The 12,862-nt window shown below is 39.2% G+C and overlaps 1 protein-coding gene across 2 annotated transcripts in view; it reads left to right on the top strand.

Annotated features, from left to right (window-relative positions):
* Window positions 1-12,862, top strand: part of tbc1d14 (TBC1 domain family, member 14) — a 42,373-nt gene that overhangs the window by 6,401 nt on the left and 23,110 nt on the right. The window contains exons 1-2 of one of the 2 annotated variants that reach the window (XM_031759580.2): window positions 2,399-2,628; window positions 9,058-9,181. In XM_031759580.2, coding sequence (XP_031615440.1) covers window positions 2,594-2,628; window positions 9,058-9,181 — 159 coding nt within the window. In that variant the 5' untranslated portion in view covers window positions 2,399-2,593. Of the gene's footprint in view, window positions 1-2,398; window positions 2,629-9,057; window positions 9,182-12,862 lie in introns of those variants that run through there. The other variant, XM_031759579.2, reaches the window with a different exon arrangement.

Here is a 12,862-nt window from a genome sequence, read left to right as displayed (position 1 = left end):
GTTGATTCAAAGCACTCTGTATACTCTCCCCCTACATCTGACTATCAGATATGTCCATCCCTACCCAGTATCTCAGATCCTGAGGAATTTTCTGTTTTCTTGCAGGGAAAGTCCTTAACAGCATAAATTGTCCTAAGAGAGTGTGCACTGCTTCTCTGTTTGTGAAGACGATACTGTCATGACGTTGCATCTAATGGGCTACTTCCCATTTCTGAATGTGTGCAGCTAAAGGTGTGGTGTTCCTTCCTCTTCCTCCTCCTCGTGCATGTTACAGATAGAGAACCTTAGGGGAACAGTGGTTTACTAAGACTGTTTAAGATGAAGTTGGAGGGTTAAGTGCACAGAAAAGGCAGCAGAATGGAGACCGTAGCCCTTGTAGTAAGGAGCTGCTGATGGTCGGTAAACGGAGCACAAACACTAAACTAGGATTTGCTCCCGAAGAGCCGTCTTTTAACTAAAAGATTTATTCACTAATCTGACTGACTGTAAATCTGTCAAAGTGGGGTTTTTTTGTTGTTGCTTTTTTATTTTTTGTAGTTTTTGTATCAAGCTTCTGGTAGGAAATCCTGTTCATTGCTGTGACCCAGCAACTGTTGTGCTGTTTAACATCTGTGTTTGTAAAACCTTTCACTCAGTCTCACTTACACCACGCAAAGTTTCAACACCTCCATAGTGCTTTAAAACTTTTTAGTAATAGTTGGGTAATAAATAATGCATTATTATTGTATTTACTGTGCACAGTTAAATATTAAATAACATGAAGTGAAATTGTATTATCGAATAGAGATATGGGTGCCTGTGCACCTGCCTGTGCATTGAATTTAGAACCAGTAAAATATTTTGGTCCTTTACTAGTTTTGCAATCACGCATTCTCTTCCAAAATAAGTCCGTACTGCATACTCATCATTTTGAAACATTTTATTATGTATTTATAACATTACACATACACACACCACCCAAGCTGCATTAGTTGCTGTCTGACAATACCTGTGATGTCAACATTGCTGTGGCAATGATTGCATACTAAATTCTTAAATAGCAGTGTTAGATTGATATTGATAATGGTTACATGTTAAGGTTTTGGATATGCTATTACACATTTTTACCACAAATGGGTTGCTGATTATTAAATTTCAATGGGGCCAGTATTAAAAATGCTAAGTTAAAAATACAACAGCCAACAAGAACATATCCAACTACTTAATTACCTGAAGAAGATGCTAATGAGGTTTTTGATGTCTCGCTACAAGTTTCATGATCATCCTTGGGTTCAACTTCTTATAAGCTGGCAGCAGACATGCTAGTTACCTGCTGGGACTTTCATTTGACTCTCAGGCTGTTTCACACGTTCTGAGGAACACTCCTAAGCTTTTAGGTACATTTTGTATTTGACCAGGTTTTTATTTCAGATCAAATGTGTTGTCATGCATAGCTTTGCATTTAGCACTATAGATACTGCAGAGATTGTTGTGTGTGTTGAGTTTTGAAAAGTGTAATCACAACTGAGACTGCTTTCAGGTTGAGGCTGCAGGTGCCATTGCCACGTGTGTCACATCGCATAGTCTCATTCTTTCTTCCTCTAACCAAGATGTACTCTGCTACCGAAATGTAACATTTCATTGATTTATTGTGTGTGAATCATTTCGTATTTGGCATCTGGTGCAAGACTCTGCCAAATCAAACATGTGGAACTGCCCGCTGTCGTAATAGAGCAGCTGAAAGTAGCGCTTTTCTTGTCTCTGCATTCATGTAGGAGTTCACTTGGCAAATGAAAGGTGCCAAAAATGTGATGATTTGAGATGACCTTGGTTTGAATCCTCTTTTCATCGGTGCCTGGAGGTTTTACTTGAATGTAAGAAGAGATGCTCTGATCAGTGGAGCGGAGACCATTTTAATTTTCAGACGCTTTATTTCTTTTAGGAACTTAAGCCAAACCTGGAATTTCCTTATTCTGTTTGACTTGCAAGAAATGTATTGTTCCTCTCTGCTGAATGGATCTTTCCTGAAATATATATATATCAGGAAAGATGCATTTGAATCAAAAGCACGAGTTTAAATTTTGTTTTGGTTGGAGTTATTAGTTGGGTTGAATGACGGGAATGAAATGATCCACTACCTGCTTTGGTTTTCATCAAATTGAATCCAAGTTCCAAACACACTCAGAATGTTTACTGACTGAATTAATCAGTTAATGAGGTAACATCACGTGTTAAATTGGCACTCCCTCGAACCCTCATCCCTGTTTTTATTCATTCGTCACAAGTAAAAGTTACTCATTTACTGATTGCCCTTCAGATTCTTGCTTCTCACTCATTCCTCCTGTTCCTTACATCCCATTTGTTTAGAAGTCAGCCTTGTGACTGAGGAGGTGGGGACCTAGAGGAGCAGCTCCCTCCTTTCCACTCTGCCTGAACAAAGTGGCTGAGTAGGGCTTTTTTTACACTGTAGTAAAAGCCGTAAATGCAGTGGGACTTGCTGATCTTTGAGTTTAACCACAGGGTTTTTGCTGTTTTTCTGTTCCTCGTATCGTCTTTTGAAGCTTAGACTCCAGGCTCTCGTTTCTCTGTTGTGTAATTGCATTAACAGAGCAGGATGGCAACTCCATCGCTCATGCTGTACACTGACAGGTAGGACAATACACAGTATTTGGTGGCATAAGTTTGTGTCTTGGTTGACATGTCATGGCTACTGTGTCCTGTTGGATCTTTTTTTTTTTTTTTCTGCTTGGCAGCCTGGAGCAGTTCTTTGTCCTGGTTATTTTATGTTTTCTATGACTTGAGTCTGCTTTTCTACTTGAGGTGGCTTGTGTTAATATTTTTGTGTCATGTCTCTTTATTGTGAATTCAGGCCTGTGACCTGTTGAGACACTTTATCACCTTATTTGCAGACATCGAGGCTGAAAACCAGATTTGTGAAATGCTAAAAATCTTAAAATCCTTTGGAAATAATAAACTAGTGCCGTGTCTTAGCTCACACTGACCATATAAATAAGCATTTCTGACAGTCAGTTCTTTGGTTCTTTCTAGCTGTTCCGTTTGAGTACTCGACCACGGCTGCACCTATTCAGATGTCACGCTGAAGCAACTTTGGCCCCGACTGAATGCAAATCATGTTCCTGCAGACACGAAAGCCAAAAACAAGCAAAAACAAAACACATGGCATCCACACGGGGTGTTGAGTAAGCCAGGAGTTGAAGTCAAAGTTTGCTTCTTAAAGGTGGCACCGTGTTGGCCTCTGTACTTTGATCTGTGTTGCATTCTTTTATAGAGGCTTACTGGGGTTACTCGCATTCACCACTCCCTGCTGACAGTTTACTTTTTATGGCACATCAGATATTCAGTATTGCTGTTGTGTTACAGATGTACACGTTCTTGTTTAAATAATTAGTTGGTTGAGCCCAAAAGTTGATTATTGACTAAATAATTTTTTCCTAAGCTTTGAACCACATTTTGAGATTCATTTGTGGGTTTATTTTTAGGTTGAGATAACAATATTATATTCTAGTAATCCCTGTGATGGTGGGCATGTTTACCAAGATTTCTTAAAGGTTCCTTAACGTGCAGCTGTTACTGTTAAAATGGGTGGGAGTACGGTCTCTGCAGCAGATGATTGCATCATCCACTCCCAGATTTGGTATTGTAAATTGCAAAGCATCAAGAGATGCTTTCCATTTTGATTTTAGGTCAGCCAAAGCTAGTTTCTCTAATATCTTCATCGCATGCCAAAGAAGAGCAGCTGGTTCACAGTTGTTAAGCTTAGAGTTGTTTAGAGAGCACCGCTGCAGACAGGTAGGAAAGAACCCCTTCCCTTATTAGCTCCTAAAGTAAATAACATTCAAAGACTTCAGGAGGAATTACCAGTGGTCAGCAAAGCTCCCATTTAAACTAGTGTGTTCCTGAGCCCAGATAATTGGGATAACTAATGCTTGCATCGAGAACCACATAAGGTGTAAAATCTGCCAGATCTTTGCCAAGTACAGTGAAAGATAAACCCAATTTATCTTTCCCTGTGGATCTCTGAGTCATGGTCAACTCAACACCTGCAATATTCCCAGAGCCTGTGATGCAAAACCACTGCATGTGCTGATGTTGTTTGTTTGTTTTTCAACTACAACACTACATTATGGTAAAACACATCTACTTTGGAATGATGTCCTTTGGGAAAAAAAGAAAAATCCAAAGTTTTTTATTCAAATGCAACTTTACAAACCTGTCTCATGCGGCCATTTTCTTTCTACAGAGAATAGGCGTCCTGCTGACAACTCTTCCAAACAAGCCATACTTTAAAAGTCTTTTTCTAAATGTGCTGTCATGAACGTTTACAAATGTCAGCATGTTAAATGTTGAGTCTGAGATGGAGTTCTTGGGGTTGTTGCTTTTAGCAGGTTCTCTGAGCATTCTCATTTTGCGGTGAATTTGCTAGAATGTTCATTTTGCCAAGATTGTTTTTGTTATTAATTTCTCTGGAAGACATAAGGGTGTAATTGGGTTTTTTAAGCTGTGAATTTGTGTTTTTCACAGCTGTGCAGTTTTTTAAGATTGTTCCACACCCTGCTTTTTGGTATTACTTCTCTAAGTCTTTGGAATTGCGATGGAGGGATGAAATGCCCATAAAGGTGTTGGAGAGCCCTGTTGCATGGGTCAGCTCATCTGTCCTCTTCACCAAAGAGAAGTGTTAAATTCTAGAACTCTTAGTAGTTTTGTATGATTAACACTTAAAATGAATAAGGGTTATTTATAAGCCAGAAGAATTAAACAGGAGGTAGGTTCTCATTACCAGAGAGATGAGATCAGATTCTAACGATATGTTCAGATTAACATCATTCAAAACCAAAAGTAGAAAAATGTATCTGTTTTTAGAGCTAAAGCTGGATTCAATATATGAAACTTTGCCATCTTTGCCAGTACTCATCTTTCTAATAGTAAATATATGACAGGAAATGAGAGATGATGATAATAATGGGATTCTTTAGTATAGAATTCAGTACAGCCTGTGCAAAGTCTGTGAAGCAGTTTTCTTTTAACTGCTGTGAGTTTTCCAAGCTTCAAAGAAATCTATGAAATAGTCCTCGTCTTTCCCCTGGTTTTTGTGGCTAAATGAATCTTTCCTCCGTCACCCCTCAGTTCCTCAGTTATCCTCCCCATCTTTTGTTTCTTTGTAATCTGAAGGCTAACGTTTCCTTCCTCTGTTTGCTGTGGGTGGAGTTAGATGGCTTTGATGTCAGTAGATATTACAACCTTAAATTGACAGTTTCCTCTATATTTGAGTGTGAAATGGTGCTGTACAATTTACCGATGTCTTAAACGTTCAACCACTTCTTTGTCAAAATTTTAAGAAAATAGCAATAGTATGGAAAATGGTGGTTACTTGTTGTTTTTTTTTTTTTTGTTCACTGGTTAGTCTGTGCAGTTGTGAAAATAGAAGAGAAGTTCATCTTAAATGTCACTGTGCATTTACAGTTTGTAAAATATTAAAAGTGCTGGCTTTTAACAGCTTTCTTTTTTTCACCTTGGGAGTTACATTCCATTACTTTGATTATCTTTGTGTACTATAGTTATCAGTAAGCAGAGCGGAAAATATGCAGGGTTGCTGTGAAACGTGCGGCTACAACGAGGCAGGAATGAGGCGTTGGCATTAGAGAGTAAATAGAATGGCGGCTCGCCCAGCTTCAGCCCATGGATTTGGCCGATAGTTACTTGTTAAGATCAAGTTATTTTGTTTTCAGGTTGTCACTGGAAACTGAAATGTCACCATGGTAAATCATTAGCAAAGTAAAAAGTGGTTAATGTGTATCTTTGTTATGTTTCATAAGCAATTACACCTGGTTGGATCCTTGAAACGTTTTCCAGGGTTGCAGTGTGATGGTATTGTCATCTTTCGGTCTTGTGTGAACTTCTGATTCTTAACAGTATTAATGGTCTGCAAGAAATGTTTTTTCCTGATATTTGCTCCTCAGATGGCTCATAAAACACGTTGCTTTCTGAATACTGGAACACCTGGAGTTTATGCATAAATAATAATTCTTCCCCATTAATTCTCAGCTAATATTGCCGAATAAGTTGTTCAGGCCTCAGCATTTTAGGGCTCATAGCTCATGGATTTGTTTCTTTTCTGAATTTAAAATGGAGCTTTTTAATTGGCTTCTTAGGATAATTAGAAGCTCCTGAAGAGATCTGACTTGGTTAGAACAAGGGAAGTTCAGCTGAGTTAGCTGCTCAGAGGTGGTGAGCTTTATTATAGTAGTTTGGTCTATGTGTACGTTAGTGTTTTTTTCTTCTGGAATATAGGTCATATTTACAACTCAGGCTGTTTTACTTAACTACAAAACTGAAATATTACCAAATCATAAAAAAGGAAAATTACAAACTAATTTTGGAGCAGCTGTAAGATTTGTTTAGTAATTGAAAATGTCAATTAGCGGCTTGTAGAGTCCACATAAGTGATCACTAGCAGGAAAGCATTGCTTGTTTGTGATATGATGCAGCTTTTTCTTGATTAGTATTAATTGCATTTTATAATAACTTTATAACTACTGTTATTAAGCAAGATAAGAGCCAATGTAATGTTGTTGTCCAGATGACAGATGAAGTTTTTACTGAGCACAGTAGAAGATCTTGAATTTCCGAAGCAAAAACAGAAGCCCGTAGCACACGTGGTGACAGTCATTGAAACAGAGTCTGTCCTGTGTTTGGCAGCATGTTTCCTGTCATCACCACTCTGGAGACCAGGCCACGGGGCACAGGTCAAGCTGTGCAGCACTCATCAGGTCAGGGGTCACTGATTCATCTGAGACAACTTGTGTATTTAGACCTATTTGACCCTTCCCGGCTCTTTCCACATGTCTGTACAACTTACTGAGAGCCAAAGCTTGAAAATGTAATATTTAGCTGATGTGTGAAAATCATTATATAAGACCCTTTGATGAAATTCAGCCTTAGACAAACAGCAGTGTGTGGGCTCCTTGATGTTACAGCCTTCTATTGTGCCTGTTCTTGCCCTGCTTGGTCAGAAGAGGCTTTTTATTTGACCAATTTAAATGTGTCTTTTCACAGCTTGCCTCTATTTGGGCTTTTAATTAAAGCCACCGCTAACAGCTCAGTGACATCAACGCAGTGATAAATGAATAAAAATAAAATCGAATAGCTGGCTAAATGGCTTAGTGAATGTTGCAGAACAAAGGAAAGCTTTTCAACAGTTTAGCATGTAGTATTTAAACCCCAGGTGGGCTGAAACCACTGCACTTTCAATGCAGTGCAGAGGAGGCTGGATACAATTCATTTGAAATGGGAATTCACAAAATTCATCGGATGAAGGTAGTATTCTTCAGTCAAAGCGGCAATAATGAGGGAAGTTTTGAAACTCTGCAGTTAGGCACTGTGTGTCTCAGCACATGGTAACCCTGCTCTGTAACTTTACATGATGTTGATGTGGTTTTTAAACACTTCAGTTTTGCAATAATACCACTTGCCGCTACGAAGTTTCACAATCTGACTTGTTGCAACAGTGGCCTCTATTTTACTACCATACTCAAATTCAGTAAGCGCTTTAGATGACCCAATCTTTTACAAATGCTTGTAAAAGCAGAGTGTATGGCTAGGAGCTTGAGTTTTATACACCTATGGCAGTGGGACAGAAAACGCCTAAATTCAACCATTTCCCAATCCTTTCTTCCATATTGTGCCTAGGTCACGAATAGGCAGACTACAGTCCGCATCTGGATCTGAACCCAGACCTATTACTAGATTTTGGACCGTTTCTATTTTCCGTTAGTACAACATTTCTCACATTTATCTTACTGTTATTTGAGTATGGTCAGCCTTTTCCTTTGTCTACAATAGCCGATGTACAGTGGGGGAAATGTTCTCCTCCTGAATTTGTAAGATTGGCCACATGAACAAGGGGGGAACTTGGAGCGCTGCAAGGTTTCAATCCATTAATGTGTGTTACAACTGGTGTTCTTGATGACTGTGGTCCCATCTGTCTTTAGATCATTAACAAGTGTAGCTTTGGGCTGATCCACAAACGTTTTCGTGATCATCCTCACCCTATGAGGGAAGAACTCCTTCAAGGGTGACAGTTTCTTCTGGATAATTGCACAGACAGTTGTCATTTTCTCACCAAGCTTCTTGCTGATGGTCTTGTAACTCATCCTTGTGCAGATCTGCAATTTTGTCACGTTCTTTGACAAATCTTTGTTCTTGCCCTATGGTGGTGGGCGGTTGGATTAAAATAAATTGATTCTGTGGACAGTGTGTGCTTTATACACGTAACAAGTTAAGATCGGTAGTATCTGTGATTGATTGACTGTAACCATAGGACAGAGCCAATCTCTGGGAATCAAATATTTATTTTAGTCAGTGACATACAAATCTCTTTACTTTCATGTAATATTTTTTTTCTGTATTTTTGGTTGATTTTTCTGTCTTTCTCCATTGAAAATGACATGACCATAAATTTAGAGACTTACTATTCTTATATTACTTTTAACTTCAAACGACGCCTGTCCATAATTTTAACTTAAGCATCTTATTTGAAGGCAACTTTTTCACCGACTTTTAATTTTTATTACAGATTTTATTTGACCCTAAATGAGAAAGTGGAAAATTAATAGTAAATATTGTTGAAATACTGTTAAATTGTACTTTTTAAAATTTTTTTTATTTTGACAGCTCTTTGAAAACTGTCTGACAGCCTACTGATATAACTATTGGGGTACTTTAGAATATATTGCATTGAATTATAATGCATTTGGAACTGATATTTTGGACCTTGGTTTGAGGAAATTTTCTCTAACTAGACCTCCTTAAAATTTAATTGAATATCATTGATATAAGGTAGGAGGCTTGCGACCTATACCCCCTTGTTCTTTAATTCAAATATGCAATCTGTGGATTTACATCAGCTGTCCTCTCCAGTAGTAGAGACACACACACTACAGTGTTTCACCTCACTGATTGACTACCTGCCTCCTGACTAAACCAATGCCTTCCTTTTTGTTGCTGTTATAATGAGCTAATTATCGTCCATTCTAATTCTGTGTCATTCTCCTCTCTCAGGAGCCTGTTTGCCAGGAGAGTGAAGGAAAATCAGCCTGTGGACCAGAAGGACCCTGGGTGGAAGCTGTTTGGGAAAGTACCACTTCGGGAAAGCCCCCTCAAAGACCCTAAGAAAATACAAAAGGTAGAATCTGTAATCAGACCAGGGGTTCAACAGAACTTCAGGGGCTTTATTTTGTGTGTGGCTTGTGGCACGAGCATACCTACTGAATTGCCAATAAGGATGGAGATGTGGGCAGTAGTTCAGAAGTCTAGAACCAAGTTGATTTAGAACTAAAATTAATAGTCACCATGTTGTGTTGGCTCCAGCTTCCCAGTCTATCTCGTTTTGTGAGCATTTTGTAGGTTGAAACTACGGTGCATGAAATGTGTTAGTTGTGTGAATAAACAATCAGATTTTCAACATCTGTCCCCTCATTTATATTTATTACTTATCTGCATCTGGGTCAGACGAACCACAGTCCAAGCAGTGATGTGCAGATCTCTCCTTCCCCACCATACTTTCAATTCTCCAATTCATTTCTTCACAATGTCCTTGGCCTCCTCCCTGTTAGGACATGCCTAAAACTCCCAACCAAGGAGGCATCCTGACAACATTCCAGAAAAGATTTCTGAGCCAAGCTCCTTTCAGTGGCGAAGCTCAATCTCATGTTTTATGCTCGATGCATAGCTTGTGTTTGTAGTGTTGCGCATCAGTTTTGATGCCAGTCAGCTGCTTATGCACATCTCGATTTTTGTAACTTGGCACGGTGCGCTGCAGCCGCTAGAGCTGGGTTGAAGACACAGCTGTGTTGGTTTTTACTGCCATTTTAATGATATTGTAGCACATGCTCAGAGATGCACAGATACAGAAAACTTGACAATTTGTGGAAAAAACTTTGCAAAAAACCTTTGACAACATCTTGGCTTCCAGTTTTGACTTCTTTTCCTCCTATATCAGCGCTTATGTATACATATTGTCTAAGTGGCCATATCTATCGTTCAGGAGAAAACAGATGTCTATGAAACACGGTTGTGGTGGTGAGGGAAGTGACCAACCGTTGCAGCAGTTATATTGTAGCTTTCAGCCATCTGCTATCCTATTGTTTCAGTCACTGCCTACAGCTTGTGGCCATAGGCGAGGGTAGGAACATAGACCGACCAATGAATTTACAGCTCTGCTGTACACTCAGCTCTTATTTCCAAAGCACACCATTACAGTGTCTGCACCACTACAGATGAACGTCTGCCTTCCCTGGTATGTGCCTTTAACTCTCTTCCAGGTGAGAACTGTTCTCCCAGACTTGGGATGTGCCAAATTTCATTCCTGTTGCTCAGCTGGGAACCGCCCCAGTGTGAGGTGGAGGTCACTGCTCGTTTGAGAGAAAACTAATCAGAAAAGGAGCTGTTTCTCCTTTACATGAAGTTTCACTGTCCTGTTTTATAAACCAAGGAGAGTTTTGTCTGTTTGTAGCCCATTTGTTCAGCTCTGTGTGTGCTTTGCTTGGTTGTCACAGAGAACATGGCCTTCCATGCTTCAGTAGAACAGAGGATTTGTCTTCCCAGAGCAGCTGATCTGCTGTTTGTGGTGACTATACAGAAAAATAGAAACCATCAAATAAAATTCTGAAGACTCCAACAGGAAAATAACCATGAAAGGTATAATTAAATGTTTAGTCTGGAGTTTGATAAAGCTAATAAGGTATCAACACCCTACTCCAGTTGGTCACTGTCCTTGAAAACCAGCCTTCCGCATGTGTGTGCTATGAATGGGGTTGATCTGGCCTTGGCATAGACTATCAGGCGCAGTTTATGTGGCTGGAGAAGGTGCTGCGATCACAGTCAAACTGTACAGCCAGCTGTCTGAAGCATAAACCGTTGGTATTATATTCATAAGTTAACTGACGCTAATACAAGTCAGCACTGGCTCCATGATCCAGGGTCCAACTCTGACCCAAAATGTGATCATTTCAATTCAGAAAGTGCAGATTTGAATTGGTGTTTCTGCAGAGTGTGCATCTGTTGTTCAAAGGTCAGACAGATAAGCAGGTAGCTTAGATTCAGTTTTAAGCAGAGCCTTAATGTTGTACCATGAGGTAAAGGCCAAGTACAGTAACTTCACAACTACTTCTTAAGACTGATAAAGAAGCCTTAGTCAATAGTTGTTACATAATGACCCTCATCATAAGTGAGTTCAAGATCATGCATACAATCTGCTGTATTCTCGAATAATAGGAGTACTGAGCTGAAAAATGAGATGCAGGTTCAGCTGCTATATTTAAGATACCACTTGCAGAAATTGAAGCGGTCCCTCTGTTTGGCTTCAGCAGCTCTTAGAAGTATAGTAGATAGCCCAGCAAATGTTTGGCTTGAGCTATTTATTCATTTATTCAGAGCTGGGAGCATGCACAGTCATGGTTTGGGTTTTACATGACAAGGGGAATTTTATTTGCATGGTCACTATAGCAGGAGCATGTTATTACAATACAGTGGACTTCAGGAAGACAGATAGCTGAAGTAGTTGATAATATACTTCTTTAGCGATGTAAGCATGCTACACGTATTACCACTGACAGAAAGTGATGTTTGGTTGCTATCAGACATTCCAAGCTGCAGTTGCTCACCTCGAAGATGAAAATGATCTGTATATTTTAACTTCATATGGTCAGTGGTTATTTTTTCCATCTTTTCTTGAAGTTGCTCAATTTCATTGACTTTCTGTGGTTGCTGGTAGTTGCTTCCTTTATGGACACCCGTTTGAGCTCCAGCTTTTTGATAATAATGAATCTTCAATTCTTTTTGTGGCTGCCTAAAATATTTTTTGTCTTTTGATGTAAAATGGCCAAAATAGAAGAAACAGGTATACAAGTAAAACCTTCTAAAAGATCATATATACTTGTTTTTCTGTTTCTCTCTATGTAACTGGGTTTAGTGGAGAGGAAGCATGGCATGTTTTTGTTATGCAGTATTCAAAATGTCAAGGTCTTTGACAACACTGCCAGATAGCCAGCTGGTGCCTGAATACTTATAATTTCCCACTTCCACAGAAAAGTGCTCGAGGCTCAATAAAAGCAGAGGGTCGCTCTGTGCTGATAAAATAAACTAAAGAACCAGATGCTAACATGTAATTAGAGCCATCAGAAACCTGTTATTGTGCTTCCATTTACCCTGTTTCTGATACAGAGGAAGAAGCGCTCTTTCAGTGATCTTTGTGCATGGGAAGCCCAGTTAAAGGTTCTGTTAATGTGTAACCTTTTAACAAGTTGGCTTTAAATCGTAAATGCACTGTCGACTGTGTATTTGTATTGGTTTTAAATTGCATGTTGATATACAAGTGCTCATGTACACACACAAGTCTGTCTGTGGCTGTAACTCTATATTGGACCTGAGGAATCAGTTAACAAGGCTCGGATTTCAAGCCTTTGTTAAGCCAGTGCTGCTGCTGTTTCAAGGAGGGGTAACTGGACTCTGTGTGGACTCTTATTTGCCTCGATTATTGTTGAGCCATTATGAGACACACTGTGCTGTTTCCACTAACAGTTTTTCCCAAAGTTATGAATCATTATTCTGTCATGTTATTTCTGCTTTGCTGAGAGAAAACATCACTGTGCTGCACTGTGTTTTAAGGCCTTGTTGTGACTTCGAGTCTGATTTCACATTGATAATGCATAAAAAGAGACAAAGATAAATTCAATGAAGGAAAGAGAATTAGATTACTCTCTTAATTATTTAATCTAGTCTCAATGTGATTTGTTTTTACTGTATAATGCAGTTATTTATAGCCAGTCCCCCTTTGTGTCCAGCACCTCACACACGTGTGTGAACA

The sequence above is a fragment of the Oreochromis aureus genome, linkage group 3 (genome assembly GCF_013358895.1).
Source record: "Oreochromis aureus strain Israel breed Guangdong linkage group 3, ZZ_aureus, whole genome shotgun sequence".
In the NCBI taxonomy this organism is placed as follows: Eukaryota; Metazoa; Chordata; class Actinopteri; order Cichliformes; family Cichlidae; genus Oreochromis; species Oreochromis aureus.
The sequence above is the reverse complement of the archived record's forward strand: the minus strand, read 5'-3'. Positions and strand labels throughout refer to the sequence as shown.